Source organism: Chaetura pelagica, unplaced genomic scaffold (assembly GCF_000747805.2).
Source record: "Chaetura pelagica isolate M959 unplaced genomic scaffold, ChaPel_1.0 scaffold207, whole genome shotgun sequence".
NCBI classification, from domain to species: Eukaryota; Metazoa; Chordata; class Aves; order Apodiformes; family Apodidae; genus Chaetura; species Chaetura pelagica.
This window is the reverse complement of record NW_009953929.1, coordinates 3,860,878-3,877,600: the sequence shown is the minus strand read 5'-3', so window position 1 is coordinate 3,877,600 and position 16,723 is coordinate 3,860,878. Positions and strand designations below refer to the sequence as shown.

General features: G+C 37.5%; 1 protein-coding gene across 3 annotated transcripts in view; it reads left to right on the top strand.

Moving 5' to 3' along the window:
* Nucleotides 1-5,590, top strand: part of TFDP2 (transcription factor Dp-2 (E2F dimerization partner 2)) — a 37,393-nt gene extending 31,803 nt beyond the window's left edge. For all 3 annotated transcript variants that reach the window (XM_010001643.1, XM_010001642.1, XM_010001644.1), the window contains 2 exons: nt 4,410-4,515; nt 5,422-5,590. In XM_010001643.1, coding sequence (XP_009999945.1) covers nt 4,410-4,515; nt 5,422-5,590 — 275 coding nt within the window. The remainder of the gene's footprint in view (nt 1-4,409; nt 4,516-5,421) is intronic.
* The last annotated feature ends 11,133 nt before the right edge of the window (nt 5,591-16,723 follow it).

The following is a 16,723-nucleotide window of genomic DNA, read 5'->3' as shown; positions in this document are numbered from 1 at the left end:
TCTTTCCAACAAGCTAAACAGAAACAAATGGATGCTAAAATCGCATTTTATTAAAGAATGTTGTTATTAGAGTCATTTCCCTAATAGCAGATGAGCAGCCAGAAACCTACCTAGAATTATTAATCCAGAATGCCTATCTAGAATACTCAGACATGGATTTACATTCTGCTGTTTCACCCTCTGAAGAAATTAGCCCAAAAGTGTTGTTACTAGAATATATTTACTCATTGAAAAGGTTTCCTCTTTCTGTCACTTGCAAGTTAATTGCACAACACATATCTGCAGTTAAGAGTAGGAATTGCATAGCAGAGGTTTCTAATTGCAGTAACTGGCAAGTGATGGAAACAGATTTAAGCATTTTGCACAAAACTTAAAAAGCATTTGCCTGATTACATTTTTTTGGCTACTTTAACCTTTACAGTCTTTAGATGCTGTTTCTTACACTGCAAGACTAGTGAAATGGAAGGTTCATTACTGGTTTCTAGAACTCATGGTCACTACCGTAGCTCTCATGGTTGGCACTTACAAGTTCAATTGCTTCAATTACTGCTATATAAGAAAAGGAAATAAAAGTCTCTTATTTATTGAGTATATTCAAGACTAAAGTCCTGTTCTAGTACATCTAAGTAGGTAAGACATTTGTAGTAGTTTGTATTGTAATGCTTGCTACTGTGACTGGAGAAAGAGATGGAAGGATCCATGTCTAAACCAGTTCAATGAAAGAAATTTTAAATTGACAAAAAAGCTTGGACCATCTGAACTTTTTTTTTTTTTTTTTAAAGTAACTTCTAGTTGCATTAAACATGCCAAATAATTTGCTTTTTGCTTGGAACTGCCATGGTGTGCATCAAAACCTAATTAGTGTCTTTTCTTTCCCAGAGGACTATTCTTCAAGAGTAGCTATTCTTCAAGAGCCCTCATTCGATAAAAGCAGTGTCTTCTAGGTTTTTTACAGGTTTCATGATGTTTTAACAATAAATTGTTGTGGGTTTTTTTAATACATATTTTAAATAGTAGGTTGGTGTGATCCTCAGGTGTCTGACTGCCATTGAAATCAGCAGAAGCTAAGTAACACATTTTCATGTTGCTCAATTATCATAATTGATGCAAACTTATAAAACTGACATGATTTGACCTTACTTCTACAGGTTTCCCAAATGGGAGCAAGAGCAGAGGATACAGCAGCTTAACGATAACTTACAGTAAAAGCTGCCATTAAAGTGCTGCTTTAGCAGAGTAGGCAATCCAGAAAAAGTGATGGACACACACCAGACTGTACTACAGCCACATTACTTGCCAGCTCCTTACTATGGAAGGAGCAACGTTATTCCTAACATAACACTTGAACCAATTTAAAGATGGCATCCCTGGGTCACAATCCTAATTGCATGTTCCTTCCCCATTCTTCATTTTGACACAGTTACTTTCCTCTGCCCTTCTCATGAGCTGTTTCAGGGTACTAAACTGAAGGCTTTTTACCTGGCACACCAGTTTGTGGCAGTTTTGTCTGTAGAACTGTTTAGCTAAGGCCTCAAATCTCAAGTGTCAAGGGAATGAGATTGCTGGATGATACTGACTGAGACAAGCCTAAATTCTTGTAGAACCAAATCCAGAGTAACATCCTGTGCCTTTTATGCCATGCATGTACAACAGGCAGTTAATGCAAAAAGAAGTCCTGCATTTGTCAGTGGTGTTGTTACTCCTACAGATTAAAAAAGCAGGAACTAAAAATTCTGAAGCACTAATAGTTGTGGTAACAACATCCCACTTTTATGTATCCCACTAAGGTGGGGAGGAGAAAGAGTGATGCTATCTAGGATCCCTAGATTACAACTCTTTTTATTCTTCTGTGAGGAAGTGCTCTGCTACCTACCTGCATAACAAGCCTTGGCTGGAAAATGGGCTGGAGTTGGAACTGATGAGAGAAGAGTACTCACTGAAAAAATGAGCTTCTTCAGCTATCTAAAGTAATCTTATGCAGCACTTTTACTTTTGCATTAATTACTAAAGGGTACTGAGGATATTCCTTTACAGCCTTCTCATGTAAAGTACAAATTCCTACCATGTGTACCTCCTGCAAGATATGCCATTCTTACATTGGACTATACCTTGGAAAGGTTGTTCCAAGTTGCTTTCCAGTCTCTTCACTGTATGCAAGACTTCTTTCTTGACAGTACTTTCCAGACAGGAAAGGGCTTCTTGAAGTTGCCATCTTTTCACAAACTTCCTCTCTTCCCTGACTCCTCAGAAACCACTGGAAAATAAAATTTAGGAATATAAGGTAATGGAAGTATAAGGCAGGAATATGTATCTATGAACCTTCTTTTCCACCATATGTGTAAAATCCATACTTTCCTTCACTTTGCTCTTCAAGAAGAAAAGCTAGCTAGGTATTATCCCAAAATGTTAATAAAACACAAGATTACCAGCAATGACTTGTTATTCTTCTGGAATATTAAGCATGTACACACAGGCTTCAAAAGACCAGGAAACAATACTGTGGTACCTCTCTAATCCACTTTATTAATCTAAGTACAATGCAGTCATTCCAAATAGTTCAGTCTCCTCCTGCAAAGACAGGAGGAGACTGTCAGAACACGTTCCCTGTAAAAACAATCTGCATTTAGGGCAATCTTAACAAAAGCCATCCAACTATGTACATATTCAACTATTCTCATCTATTCTGTCCTCACAGATCACCCTAAAGCTGCTGCTTACTAAAGTTTCCTGTTATGTTCCAAAGACTGCTGGCAGGAACGTCAACATTGCTAGGCTTGCTTTGTAACACAATTTAAATACCTCACTGCTAACAAGTCACCAGAGCACAAAACAAAGTAGCCAGTGGATCCCCAGTGGATGCCAATTTCTGTGGCTGTGAGGACCTGCTTAAAACAGTCCCCTGTGCTACACAGTACCCTGTCAAATCTCAAGGAGCCAAAGCTTAACAAGAGCACAGGAGGACAAATGGGAAAGCGTATGTAACACATACATTTAGTTAGTCTCTTATCTGCTGTCACAGAACAATTCTAAATAAAATATTAATAGTGTAATCCCATTTTACTGCCATTGTGCTGTACAGAAGAGAGGTTTGCTTAGGCATAGAAAATAATAGTAAGGACTATAACTCCTGGTTTAATGTATCCAGCTGGAATCACATGCAAGTATAATAAAAAAGAACTAGACAGTCTGATTTTAACTGTGTTGAGATGGAATTTGGATAGGTCAATAGAAACACCTTATTTAAGAAACAAATTAAAAACAAACACCCTCAAAAAAATCCTATAAGTGTAATTGGGTCAATGGACTTGTTTTGCTGATTATCATGGCAGAAATTCATGCAACTGGAAATAACTGACAGGTATTACTTGTTCAAGAATTTGAAAACAAGTACTATGAGGGTTTTAAGTAACCTACCTGTCTCTGTCCCTCAGAGGGCTTTTAACAAATTACCTCAAGCAATTCACTACTACAAGACCATTTTAATCCTAAAATTTCTTATTCCTAGGAAGGAGACTTACTTGCACATCATACATGCAGTATACAACAGGCTCTCTCTTTCATACTCAGCCCAAGAACTTTGCCATGGTGTGTTCACATCCACAGCTGATGGGTGTCTCTACTTGGGGTCAGAACAGGTTAGGAAGCTGCATGACAGCCACCTATGAGACCACCAAGACAAAACTGCCTTTGGCCATCAGAACACACAACTGAAATGCGCCTGCTGGCATTTCATTGCAGTATCTCCAATCCTGACAAGTACAGATCTATTTATTACCATTACTGAGTGCAACAGCAAAGGTACCTAGAGCCAGTGAGACATTTTGATGGGATCAATCTGTAGCAGTGCATTTCCATGAAGGACTCCCAAAACTATTTCAGGTGCCTGTGACTGCAAATGACTTACTAAGCCAGGGTCATCAGCCTCTTCAGACAGAGGGAAAAGTTTCATAGACAGTGCAAGTCTTGAGTGCATCCACAAACACAGGTGGGGATATCTATACACATACGAGGGGACCTATAAGAAAGACAGGTACAAAATTTTATCAGGGCCTGCAGTGATATGACAAGGGTTAATAGTTTTAAAGTGAAAGACAGTAGATTTAGACTAGGTATTAGGAAGAGATTTTTTACAACGTGGGTGGTTAAACACTGGAAGAGGTTGCCCAGAGAGGTGCTAGATGCCCCATCCTTGGAAACACTCAAGGTCAGGTTGGACAGGGCTCTTAGCAACCTAATCTTGATTAAACAGGACACATCTACAGTATAAAATCAACTCAAGCTACTGGTACCTTCTCTTCTAAACTAAACTAAGGAGTCCTAACTGCAAAGAGAATGTCAAGTTTAAGACTGTAAAAGGAAGAAAAAAAAATAAGTAATAATCATAAATACAAATTATGCTTTTTTTCTAGATATATCTGCAGGAATTTCATGGATAAACCAAGGGTTAGTTTCAAGTTCAGCTCAAGCAATTTCACATTTAGAGGAAGCAGGAGGCACTTCTGATGCTAAATCAAGGTACATAAAATCTTTTTTAGTTCAATTATAGTGATATATGCTTGTGGTACTTTCAGTAACCTCACTGTTTCATACCATGTGCATGCAGAAAAAGAGATTTTTCAATTACAGTTGATTTTTTATTGTGACAACATCTCTTATTTTGTCTTCCTTGATAATTATATTTGAAAGGTCAAATCAACATGCTTTGAATTTTGAACAGAATAGCTATTTTGTATCTGTTTCAAAAGACTAGAATCCCTTCCAAGCCTTTATTGTAAAAATAATAGCGTTTTCCTGATTAACCTTAAATTCCTGCCTGGGCATGGACTACAAATAGGTAATTACATGTAGAAAAGAGCCTGATAATACTTCTGAAGCAGACAAAAGAATGTTTCATGTCTAAATGCATGACTACCTGTATGCATAAAGTTTAGTCAACACAGTCTAATGGCAATTTTAAATTAAAAAACTACCAACTAACAACAACAGAAACCCAATTCAAACAAAAAAACAACTCAACAACCATATTCTTCTTGGAGGTTACCTGTACCTTAAAAACATGGAAGGAGAGATTATTCTGGAACAGCTTCTTCCTCATGGCATTTAATAGCTTAATTTCATATTGCAAACATTTCTGTATATTGAAAAAGCTCTGATAGGTTTGTTCTTCTTTAAGATTTCTTTGGCTTGAACAATTCTACTGGTTGGTTATGAAAAAAAAAGCAGCCACATAATAATCTTTTTTTATGCAACTTTCCATTATTTTAGCAGTTTTCATAGTTATTAGCTGTGTTTAATACAAAGCTTTTGGATTTTTCTGTGTTGATAGCATTTCTTTCACTAAAGGAAAAGCTAAGGCCAAAAAGAAAGCTTAAAACTTCGTAAGAAATCCTCTAAACTTCAACATTTCTGTTGTTTTGATAGTGAGAATCCAAGGTTGTGTTTGGATGCTGAAGTGGCCTTAGCAACTGGGGAGTTTCCTGCCCCAAGCAGTGCGACATCACGCTACTCTGAGTCACGGGGAGAAACACCATGCTCATTCAATGATGAAGATGAAGAGGAAGAAGATGAGGATCCTTCCTCCCCAGAATAAGGACAGTAGAAAACAGAATATATAAAATGCTGCTCAGATACTCTTAATGGGAGCTCCTGTTTGAATTTTACTTGTTTCTTGCCTTGGTTTGCACTGTGTTCAGTGAAGCAAAATGGAAGCTTCAAAATAAATTCACCCACAGCTGAAATAGAAAAATTTTTGTAACTGAACATAGCGTGGTATGCAGACACAGAGCAAAATTATTTTTATCAACTATGACCAAGGAAATAACAAATTCCCTGGAGACTGGGCAAAGTAAACATCAAGTTCACAGTTTCCATTCTGGGACATTCTGTCTCAAGTATCTTTCTTCCCCTTATCTTTATCAGATGGAGGAGAAAAGAGTCAGTCAAGAAATGCCAATTCTTGCACTGTCTTTTGGCTGCGCTACCTTTAGAAAAAGAGGGAGAGAGAGAGCACGCGTGAATGCGCCAAAATAGTTATTTAAAACTATCGTATATGAAAATTGTTCTAGGGAAAAGGGGCTGTTAGAATGTTTGCTTTTTTTCTGTTAAACTTGTTGTATAGAAGATTCTTAAAGTAATATAAATTGCAAGTAATTAAATGAATCTTGAAATAGTTTAAATCCATTTTAGATACTCTGAAAGTAACATTAGTATGTCTGTCTTGAAAGGTTCATATGTTCATTTATACTGCAGACCTAATTTATTATAAGCAAATTATTATTCTTAGCCATTATTAAACAGTCAGGATAAAAAGAGTGGTATTCTCTGCACCAGCTTTTTTCAAGGAAAATGTTTAAAAATTGTATTTCTAGATTATAGTGTATCCAGTAGAGCTACTCCTTTACTGTTCTAACTTTCTAATCCCTTTGATTTTATAGCATGTGTTTTTTTTAAAAAGGCCTCTATGTTAAGGATTTCAGGCAGCACGTTTTCAAAGCAGTATTTTCAATTTTGGGGTGGGCAGGTCACAACTTTTAAAGTCATAGTTGAGGTCCTTAGGAAAAAATTTAGCAATACATCATTTAATGTTTTGCATTGTAGTCAGTTTGGATTATGATCGACTAACTCTCTTACAGTTGACTTCTGTTGCACGCACCAAGATGAGTGCACCAAGTGCACCTTTGAAAAATAGTAGTATCAAACCACTTCTTAAAATAATTTGTGGCTAAAGTGACACAACATTAATCCCATTTGAACTGTTAAATTAGACTTGCAGCAGTAGGCTTTGTGTTCTATAGTTAACATCACATCCAATCATACAGTCCTTTTTTTAAAAACTTTAATAACGGAGCAAAATACACTGTAGTTTAACTCTGCACATGGTGTTCTAATCCAGTGTTTTAACTAGTCTCGAAGTTTACTATTTTTAATTAGGTAAATCCAGTTTAAAGTAGTGTTACTTCTGTTTAGTTTTTATACTATATGTAAATAGTTGACCTGCTTCTACATAACAATGTATGAACTGTCAGAGCTCAACAACGTTGGCTCTGTCATTTAGTAAGGAGATCAGGCAGCTTGTAATACTGTTATTTGTTTGAGCAGTGGCAGCAAACTGTTTCCCTGACTGCTGTGACCATGACTCCAGCACAGTATGGGCTGTGTCCGTGTCATCTTCTACAGGCACACCTGCCCTCAAGCCAAGGAGATCCAAAAGCACCAAGCCTGAGCTAGCGGGGTAAAGCGGGGCTCCAGCTAAAACACTACCTGGCTGTTGTACAGGAGTTAGCACATGGCTACCTACATACAAGACAGGTACAACTGCCAGGAGCACACAAGCACACCTGCATGTTTGCATTAAAAATTAGAGCATCCAGATAGAAATTTTTCACAGGTGGTTCAAAATCTTGTATTTGAGATACAGTTAGGATGGCACTATTATTTAGTTATAGCTCTTTACTAAGCAAATAGAGCTATCTAGCTTACAACAAATGAGTTGCAAATTCACAAATTAAAAGACTTCTTATATGCCTACCACATTATGCAGCCTCTGGGCAAGACTGTTAAAGACTGTACTGTGCTCATGGCTCACAGGCAACAGCAGACTGAGGGATTTACACCACCTCACTTGAACCAAACCTGTAACACTACCTCTGTATGAAGAAAAGCTTTACAAATACATAACAATATTCTCACTGAGAGTCAGTGCACTTCAGAGAAGTGGCTCACTTTTGAAGGGGAGGAGAAGGTAACAGATGCTCCAGGCATTATTATGGTATTGTCAGCTTCATGACTGAAACTTCTTTTAAACAGATAATTGCTCATATTCTTAAAAAAACAAACCCACACTGTTTTTCAAAAACTGCCTGGTCACTCAGCTTTCATCAGAGAGGGCAGGTCTAAGATACCTGACATATACAGGATCCTAAGGAACTCTTAAAGAAGAAAACATTTTCTAAAGTGATTTCCCCCTCCCCATCACCCATACATTAGGGGCATATTTAACTTTACACTTTCTTCACATTTGCCACTTTAAATCTGTGTAAAAGGAAGGCACTAAACATTTACTAAAGAAGGGCACTTAGAACTATAAAAACCTGGCAAAAAAGGCTTCCTGCCCAGAAACTAAGTGTATTTTAGGCTTTACAGGAAGAATGTCTTCAGTGATATCTTCCTTCCACTGCTATTGATGTCCTTCAAAGCAGCAGACTGGACAGCTACTTGCTTTCTGACAAACTTCAAGCTATCAACTTAAAAATAATAATAATCTAAGAGCACATAATATTTAAACAGTTGAACTGAGACTTTAAAAAGGTATTTTTCCTGAACTAGTTGAATCCAAAGGGCAAAACAAGTTAGAACATTTACAAGATACTTCAAAAAGAAATTATTTCCTTGGGATTCTTTGTGCCAAGCTCCAGTTGAGGATGAAGTTCAGCTAAAAGCACTGCAGTCTTGTGGTTACACTGAAGTCTAGGAACTAGGAGAATTTTGGGTCTTATCCAGCTATACTCAGTAGTTTATGATCTCAGGCAAGCTTTTCCATCATTCTTGTTGATCTGAGCTGACATATTTAAAAGAAAACAACACCAAAAAAAGCCCAAAAGAAAACAGGTAGATGCAGGACCTCACAAAATGCAGCTGTTGCACCTAAATTGAGCTCTCAGCCATTATGAGTACTAAGGGGACTGAGAATATTAAGCAACCACACAGCTCCCATTAAGCTAATGGCAGTAGTTATGCTCAGTCGCTTCAACTTGCAGGTCTTCCCTCCCTCTGAAAGCCAAGAGCAGATACTTTCCAGAATAAAGTAGCCATTAGCAGGGCTGGCTTCTCCATTTTCTATTCAGTTACCATCACTTTCTCTTGTCTCATGCAATACCCTTGGCATTCATTGATACAAAACAAGTATCAACTGGTACTAGATGGTATCTCATAGAAGACAAAGTTAACATGTAAATGTTAATGCAAATTTCTACTTAAGATAAATTTAAGTGACATGTTTCTGCATCTTGGAACACTATTTCTTAGTTATACATTCAGATGGCACTTGTCTGCAAGCAATATAATGCTGTGTGTGATTGCTTTTATAAATATTGTACTAAACAGCTTTCTTTCTGGACTTAATTTATGGTGCTTGAAATATCTAAATTTTACTTAGAGAAACTTGTCAGCACTACAAACTAGATTAAAAAATATGAGTGGGAGATGGCATTTCTCTATTACGTGGAAATCTGACAATGTTTGTGGATTTTGGTTTTTAAAATGGTATTAAAAGTGTGCCCTTTCAACACTGGAATTGTTGGCAACAATCCACCTAACCTAAGAAAGTGTGTCTATTTAAGTAAAGACTAAAGCAAATGATACCAGTTTAACTGAAGGTATAATTTTAACTGACTTCATTAAATCTAGTACAAGCCACACTGCAGACATTCCCATTTTCGTTAAGGTTTTCATTTAGTTTTAAAACTATAGCTTGCCAATACTCCAAATCCTTTTGAGCAGCTGGCCACTGCTGACTATACATAATATCAACAGAAGGACTTGTGCTGATCCAGCTAATTCAGCCTGAAGTAACATTATGTAAAAAGGCCTAATAACCAAATTTTAATCCTTTTTTTTTTCCTAAACAAGGTCCTCATGTAAACACATAAAATGGTATCTGAATTTAGAATTCCACAATTAAGGTTTTAAATGTCAAGTGCTTTTTCTTGTGACCACATCCACCATTTTAATTGAGAAGCATGGCTGCAACAATCACATTTAAACACTGAGCAATACTAATTTTTATAATTAACTGCCCTTTTTTCAGCTGAAAATAATCCAAGCCAGTTGATCAAGAAGACTTTCTTTTTAGTGAGATAAAGACGTTTGTGTTTTGCATTCATTTAAAAACAAAGCTAGTAACCACAGGATATAGCATAGTAAGGAAACCAAAACTATCCATCCAATTTATATCTTTTCAAGAGTCTCTCAGGAACATAAGTATTTTAAATAACCAGATAAAATGAACTACTTAAATTTTTTATTTAAAAAAATTACAGTAATAGTCATACTTTGAGGTGACCTCCTCCTGCTTACTACAAGCTTAGTTAATTTTAAAGAAAGAAATGCTGCAGTTCAGTTACTCCAAGGCCTGGTGTATTTACAGCTGAAGACACCTCAACCTTCAGCACTGGAAAATGGTACCTTTCACACCATTGCTGATGAACAAGGAAGGGGCTAAGGACCATTGCTCTGTTTTTGTTTTTTGAAATACATCACTTCTTGAATTTCGACCCATGTCTAGAATATGCCAATAAATAATTTGCAATTTCTGATTATCACATACTTTAACCTTGCAAGCATCATAACAGCTCGTAAGTATGTTCTGCTGGCAGCTGTTTACAAAACCAAATAATACCATGATGCTTCCTGAAACTCTTCTTCTTCAGACTTAAAGTTCCTAAATCAGATTACTTCTTTCCTATTTAGCTGTTAGAACTGAAGTCTGGTGAGTGTTTTTAACAGGTTGTGAGCAACTCTTCTCCTCTGGACCAGGTATATTGCCAAAAAAATCCCAACAACCAACACTTCTCCCAGTTGTTCATCACATCTGTTTTTCAAGTCACTCTAGAGCTGCTCATACAAGTACTTCCTAGCTCATTCAATCTAATTATCTTAGCTAGCATCCATGGATACCAAACCTAGCTGGTATTGACAGTCTGATGAAGGAATACTCATAAAAGCAATCTGACAGCAACAACTGAAGGGGCTATTTATCACAGCTGCTCAGAAAGGGTGTATTCATCCTGTATGTTTAATACTCCTACCTTGTGTGGCCTACTTTAAAGATCAGCCAAAACCAACATGTTTTCTTTCTGCTTACATCATTTTGACAATACCCAAGAATCCAACACTTAGGATATCCACCTAAGTTGCAGGACACCAAAAATCCTTGCTCAAAATTGGACAGAGGAAACATCTGAGATCTAACTATCCAAATCCCAGGAGAAAGCCTTCTGCTTACAAACAATTTGAAGCAATTTGATAACTATTTTTCCTTTCTCCAATAAGAAATGCAGGCTGACCTGGATCAGATCTATCTATCTGCAGGAGGGCCAAGATAATTCCAAGCAGATACAGGAACCTCCCCGTAGCCCAGACTTGCATCTGTTCTTAGTATTCTGTATTGGCTAGAAGAGGTGGCAACCACTGAATCCTCTCACTTCTCTAAATGCTATTTTTAAACACTCAGTGCTTTCCGGGCATAGGCACTTTAGATAGAACAACACCATGGGATGGCAGAATGCAGCTATATAAAATTTAAATCCAGTTGTGTAGATGTAAATAAAACTCACCTAGGCAGTATATAGGAAACTTTTCCCAAGAGAAAATGGGTGTTTAACAGTGACTTGTTTTTAGCCTGTTCTCAGTATCCAGGCTGAGTGAAACTGAGAAATTTACTCCCTAGCACTATCAGGTTCTTGTGTCTCCCATGAAGCACCAGTGGCACACCCTTAAGAACAAGGCAGTCCAAGAGGAAAGAACCCAGCACATGTCCATAGCCCTTCCCACTTAAATGTTTTAGGTCACAATTGTTCTGAACAGCAACAGAAGTTAAAATATTGATCAGAAAAGTTTTAAGTGGGTTAGTTAAATCTCTAGTGTAACTTGAACAGTTAGATTTGGTTGCATTAATGCAGTCATTAAGTGGATCTCCCAGAATTTCCCTAGGAAAACACCACCAGCAACCTACCACAAGTTCCCTTGTCTCTAAAGCCAGGCTGTATATATGAAAAATACTTAAGTATATGCCAATGTTATGACACTGTATCTCACAAGCACTTACCGTGAAAAAGTTAAGCCTACTTTGAGCAAACCTGTAAGAACTAGGATATGAGTTCCTTCTCATTCCTCAGGTCCTGACTGTAAATAATGCCCTGGGACCAAGGCACCAACCTCTATTTGCATATCCTACATCACGTCAGGAGCAACTAGCCAGCAAGTACAGGCACAGTTTTTACAGCACTGCATGTCTTTGGGCACTTCTTAGATGATGTGGCAGAAAAATAAATCCCTTGGCAATGAGCTAGTGCTGATGTACGTTAGAGAGCAGCTGCAACATGCAGTATCCATTGGCCCCATTACGGTAGCACTTTTTAATATCTACTATAATCAACAGGGAATTAAGTTGTAGAGATACTTCCTTTTTATGTTTAAAATGCAGAAACCACTTGAAAGTCCATTTACTTTTAAATGAAAGAAGACTTTTAAGAACAAGGCCAGTCATGAAGAAAGCCATTTTATGACCTCTGTCAATGCTGAACTCCAAGGTGGGTTTGTAAACATGGTGGGTGGGAAGAAAATCACCACTGACAAACCAAATTTCTGAGGAAGCTAACTAGATGGAATTTTAAGTTTTAATTAATTTTTTTAATCCCCTCATCTTACCCCCCCCCCCCCTTTGGCATAAAGCATCACACAAACACTCTGGCAGAAATTTTTCTCCCTTTTCTTCTAAACTCATGTGTCTTCAGAAAGGTCCAAGCTGCTCATTCATCTCTTAAACAATTTGCTGTGTAATTCTGAATTCTCCATAATTTCTTTCTTTCCAAATACCTTTAAATTATAAAGTTTTATTTTTGCAGAAAAACTGCTATTAAGCTATGCTGATTTTTTGTCCTAATCAAATAGTGTTAATTTCTACTACCACATTGTTCATGGCTAGTAGTAGTATAAAAAAAGAATGTGGTAGTGTATGTTCTTTAAACACTGACAAAGATTTAAAGAAAAATGCATATACAAAGTTTTACTTTCCTAATAGGAACACTGGCATTAGCAAATAGTATATTTGAACGAATAGGAAATATTCCTTTGTAGTAGCAAACATTTTGTAAATAAAAACTTGTTATTTTTTTAATGGAAATTTTATAGAAGAAGCTATTTCTGTATACTCAATTGATCCCATGTTTACTGAAAATGCTGCAAGTGGGAACTGTACATTGTGGAATGGGGGTGGGGAGCAGACAAGCCTGACTGAAGTGAAAACTATGTACACTTGGGAGAAAAACACCCAGTTGTCTGTGAACAGGAACGTGAAGCATAACTATAGAAGAACTGAATAAAAGAATTTCAAGGCAATGGGATTGGGCTTGTTTTTAAGAAAAACATCATTTAAAAAAACGTGCTTAAGTTTAACGTTGACAGTATGTGTACCTCTTTAAAAAAATCGAAAAAGAAAATCTACTTTACAATTTAACATCCAGGAAATACTGCATCCTTTGGCATTTTTGAAAATAAATTAAAATATCTAGCAAATCCAGCCTCATTGGTTAGTTTACCATTCAGATAAACTTTATGTCATTATCCAGGGAACGATGCTGAACTTCTCAAATTGTTACATTTTGACAAATTAACTCACAAAATGTTTAGGAGTACTATTGTCCCTATCTCATCAAGACATGCACCTAATCTATGCCTAAGAGGCCTCAGGAAACAGCTAATCAATTTCCTCATCAGTCTTATTGCAGATTTCACACAGGCTCTTTCATTCAGTTTTCTAGAAGTGTTTAGGTCTATTTAACAGCCAATTCTGCAAGGAAGGAATTCAGAGTTCTCAGCATGCTGTGTCCCAGTACTCCATGTGCTACCCTTGTGTCTCATGCTAAATCCACTCCAAACACCCTTCAAACATCTATAGGCTCTGAACTTCCTTCCAGTCCCCTTGCCCATTTTTTGTTAGCAAGAATCCAAATGATAAGAATTTGGGGAGCATTAAATATAGTCTCTCTTCATCATCTGTGTTGGTTTTCCAACTCTACCAAATACAAAAACTCCAAGTAATTTCACAGTGCTTGTTTTTCCTCACATGCACAGAAGACCCATGACTTGGTATTTTTAATCTCAAACCAGCTGAAAGTAAAAGTTAAAAGACAACAGGAGGAGACCTTCAATACTGTAAGTTAATTCTTGTGTAATAAGCTCTAACAGAGACCTCCTTTCATTTAAATACATTGGCATATTTGAGAAGATATTTTCATTAATAAATTTGGTGGACTCCAGTTAGCCCCAAATAACTAAAAACTCTTTGTTACATGTTTTTATGGGCAAGAAACAAAACTGAAGCAGCAAGAAGGTATAGTCTTTATCTCAATAATAAAGATACTATTTTAAAAAAGATAAATCTGTACCTCCTTTGTGTCAGTGCTACATAAGTTGCTACCAGAAGGATTCTGGAACACTAAGCTTCCAGTGAAGCTGGTTGGGATAAATATTCTCTTTAAAAGAATCTAAAAGGACAAGGTCTTGTAAACTACTTCTATTTCTCTATGCTCTATTTTCATCTGGGGTTCTCTCCCCTCCAAGAACCCAACATAAAGACTGGGAAAATGTTAAAGCATAGAAATCCTTTTATTCTAAGAGAGATGATCTCTGCATGGTTCTCTTAAGAATGGAGAAGTCTGCAAGTAGCTCTCTTTGTAATTACAAATGCTTTTGGTTCAAGTTTCTTTGTCCAAAAAAATAGCATCCTACAAACTATTTTATACTTTTCTTTACATAAATCTGCACGTTTGCTAAACAAAGGAATCAAACAATGGTCACTGCTGCAGCATGAAGATGTTCTGTGCTAATAATAACAGCAGAAACATTGAGACAACAACACATTTCTCCTTTCTTAAAAAAAAAGTCTTTAAAAGTGTATTTTGCTGAATTACACACATTCAGTTAGAAAGCAAAAAGATCCCAGAATGCCTGGGGAAACCAGAAAAAGAAAACCACCAAATTTGTGTAGGTTTATTATTCATTAAACTTTGTCTCAACCCCAAGTGTAGGATAGGAGATAAATTTGAACAATACTCCATTGTGGAAGCCCACTGTCACGAGTAGTGTCCCTGAGTGCGTGTGATTCGTGTAGGTTGCTCCTGAACACAGCTCAGCTTTGCTGCACTCAGCCTGTCCTTCATCTGCCTAAAGAACAACTAGTCTTTGCTCTTGGGGTCCTACATAATACCGAACCCCTATTCCGTTACTCCTACTGTACATCAATGAAAAGAATAAAAAACCTAATGTCATGTATCCTTGCTGAAACCACCGTTCAAAGGTAAAAAAAACCCACGAGACAGTGTTCCTATATATTTCACAGGATACACAGTAATTCTCAAATGTCACAATGGCTAAAAAACACTAGTTGTTGAAGGATTTGCATTCCTGTCTATTGGTTCTTACAGCTGCCACCTGAACAACCACCAGCACCTTGATTTCACAACACTTCAAGAATCCCTCATCCACAAAACTCACAGATCCACAAACTGAACACCATTGTCCCAGGCAGCAGTAGCTGAGCAGGAAATTACATAAAAGCCTACAATTATGAGATACCATCAAAAGGAAGTACTGGCCAACAGAAGGGTTTGTGTTCTGCCAGCATAAAGCAGCAGTTCCATAACGGCACTTATGTAAGGACTCTTGGTTTAGAATATATTAAACCAATACACCTTTGGTCCAGTGGACCTGTGCTAACCGAAGTTTTCATTACCTTGACGCTGAAGTCCAGGTTATGCAAAAAATAACAATACACAAATACTATATTTAATCCATCTTTCACTGTTAATTGAACATTATTTTTCAAATATTAAAGAAGAAAGAATCCTGTTTCATACCATATTATGTAAAAAGCAACAGTCTACATTGTTACAGCAGTTGCTGACATAAACAAGATATTTAATTTTAATAAATAAGCACCACAAAGACATAAATTTCTTGGCACACTGAGGAGCTTAAAAACATTTCAAATGAATAAACCACATGGATGATGGGAAAACATTCCAGTGTACAATTTGAGTCTCCAGCTTTCCAGAATGAAATTAAACAACATTTGGAGCTCTTAGTAACAGGCCCAGGTTGAGAGCATGGACAAGAACAAGTTACTGCAAGGTAAGGAAGGGCGTGAACTCACCACATATAGCCTAGATACACTAATTGGCCCGTTACACCCCACAGAAAGTGGATTATCTGTGGTAAAGGTAAGAATTTTTTTAGTTAAATGGGATTTTTTAAAAAAGTTGTTTCCATGGGTGCCTGCATGTTTTTAAGGCCACACCTCAGTCAAACATTAGAAAAAGAAGTGCTTGCATGTCCACCTATTTTGTTAAGAGATAGTTCTTGTGTTTCAAATCTACTGTTTCAGCACAGCAACTTATGACCAGACCAGCCACATTATTATCCTTTCCAAACAACTGTGTTCCTATCTTTAAGTTATATCCTGTGTTTACCAAGTCCCCGTATTTGTATCTATCCAGTTTGTTTCTGTGTCAGTGCCACAGGAACACACGCCCACCAGCTCAGCCTGCTCCTCACAGGGCCAGGTCCGCCCAGCCCTCAGCTCCCACAGGGACTGCGGCCGCAAAGGAACACAAGGGCCTCACAAGGCTCTTGATCTAAGGAAGGCAGGACAGCAAGACAATATAATGCTACATGCCCCTGCTCTTAACACTTCCAGAGTTGGTTCTGGGCTCATTTCCAAGAAAGCCAAGTCGCGTTTTGAGTTTTCACACCTGCGGTATCACCTAGCTGTACTCATTTTACACAGCTTCCCCACACCTGCAGAGAATTCAGATCGAACAGCACCTCACCGTCTGGAAGCACCGACTGACCACCGCCTTCTCGCACAGCCCTACCAGACACACACAGGCTGTACCCGCTCAGCCCTCTGCCCGAGCTCGCTGCTGGAGGCCCGGCCCACCGGCCG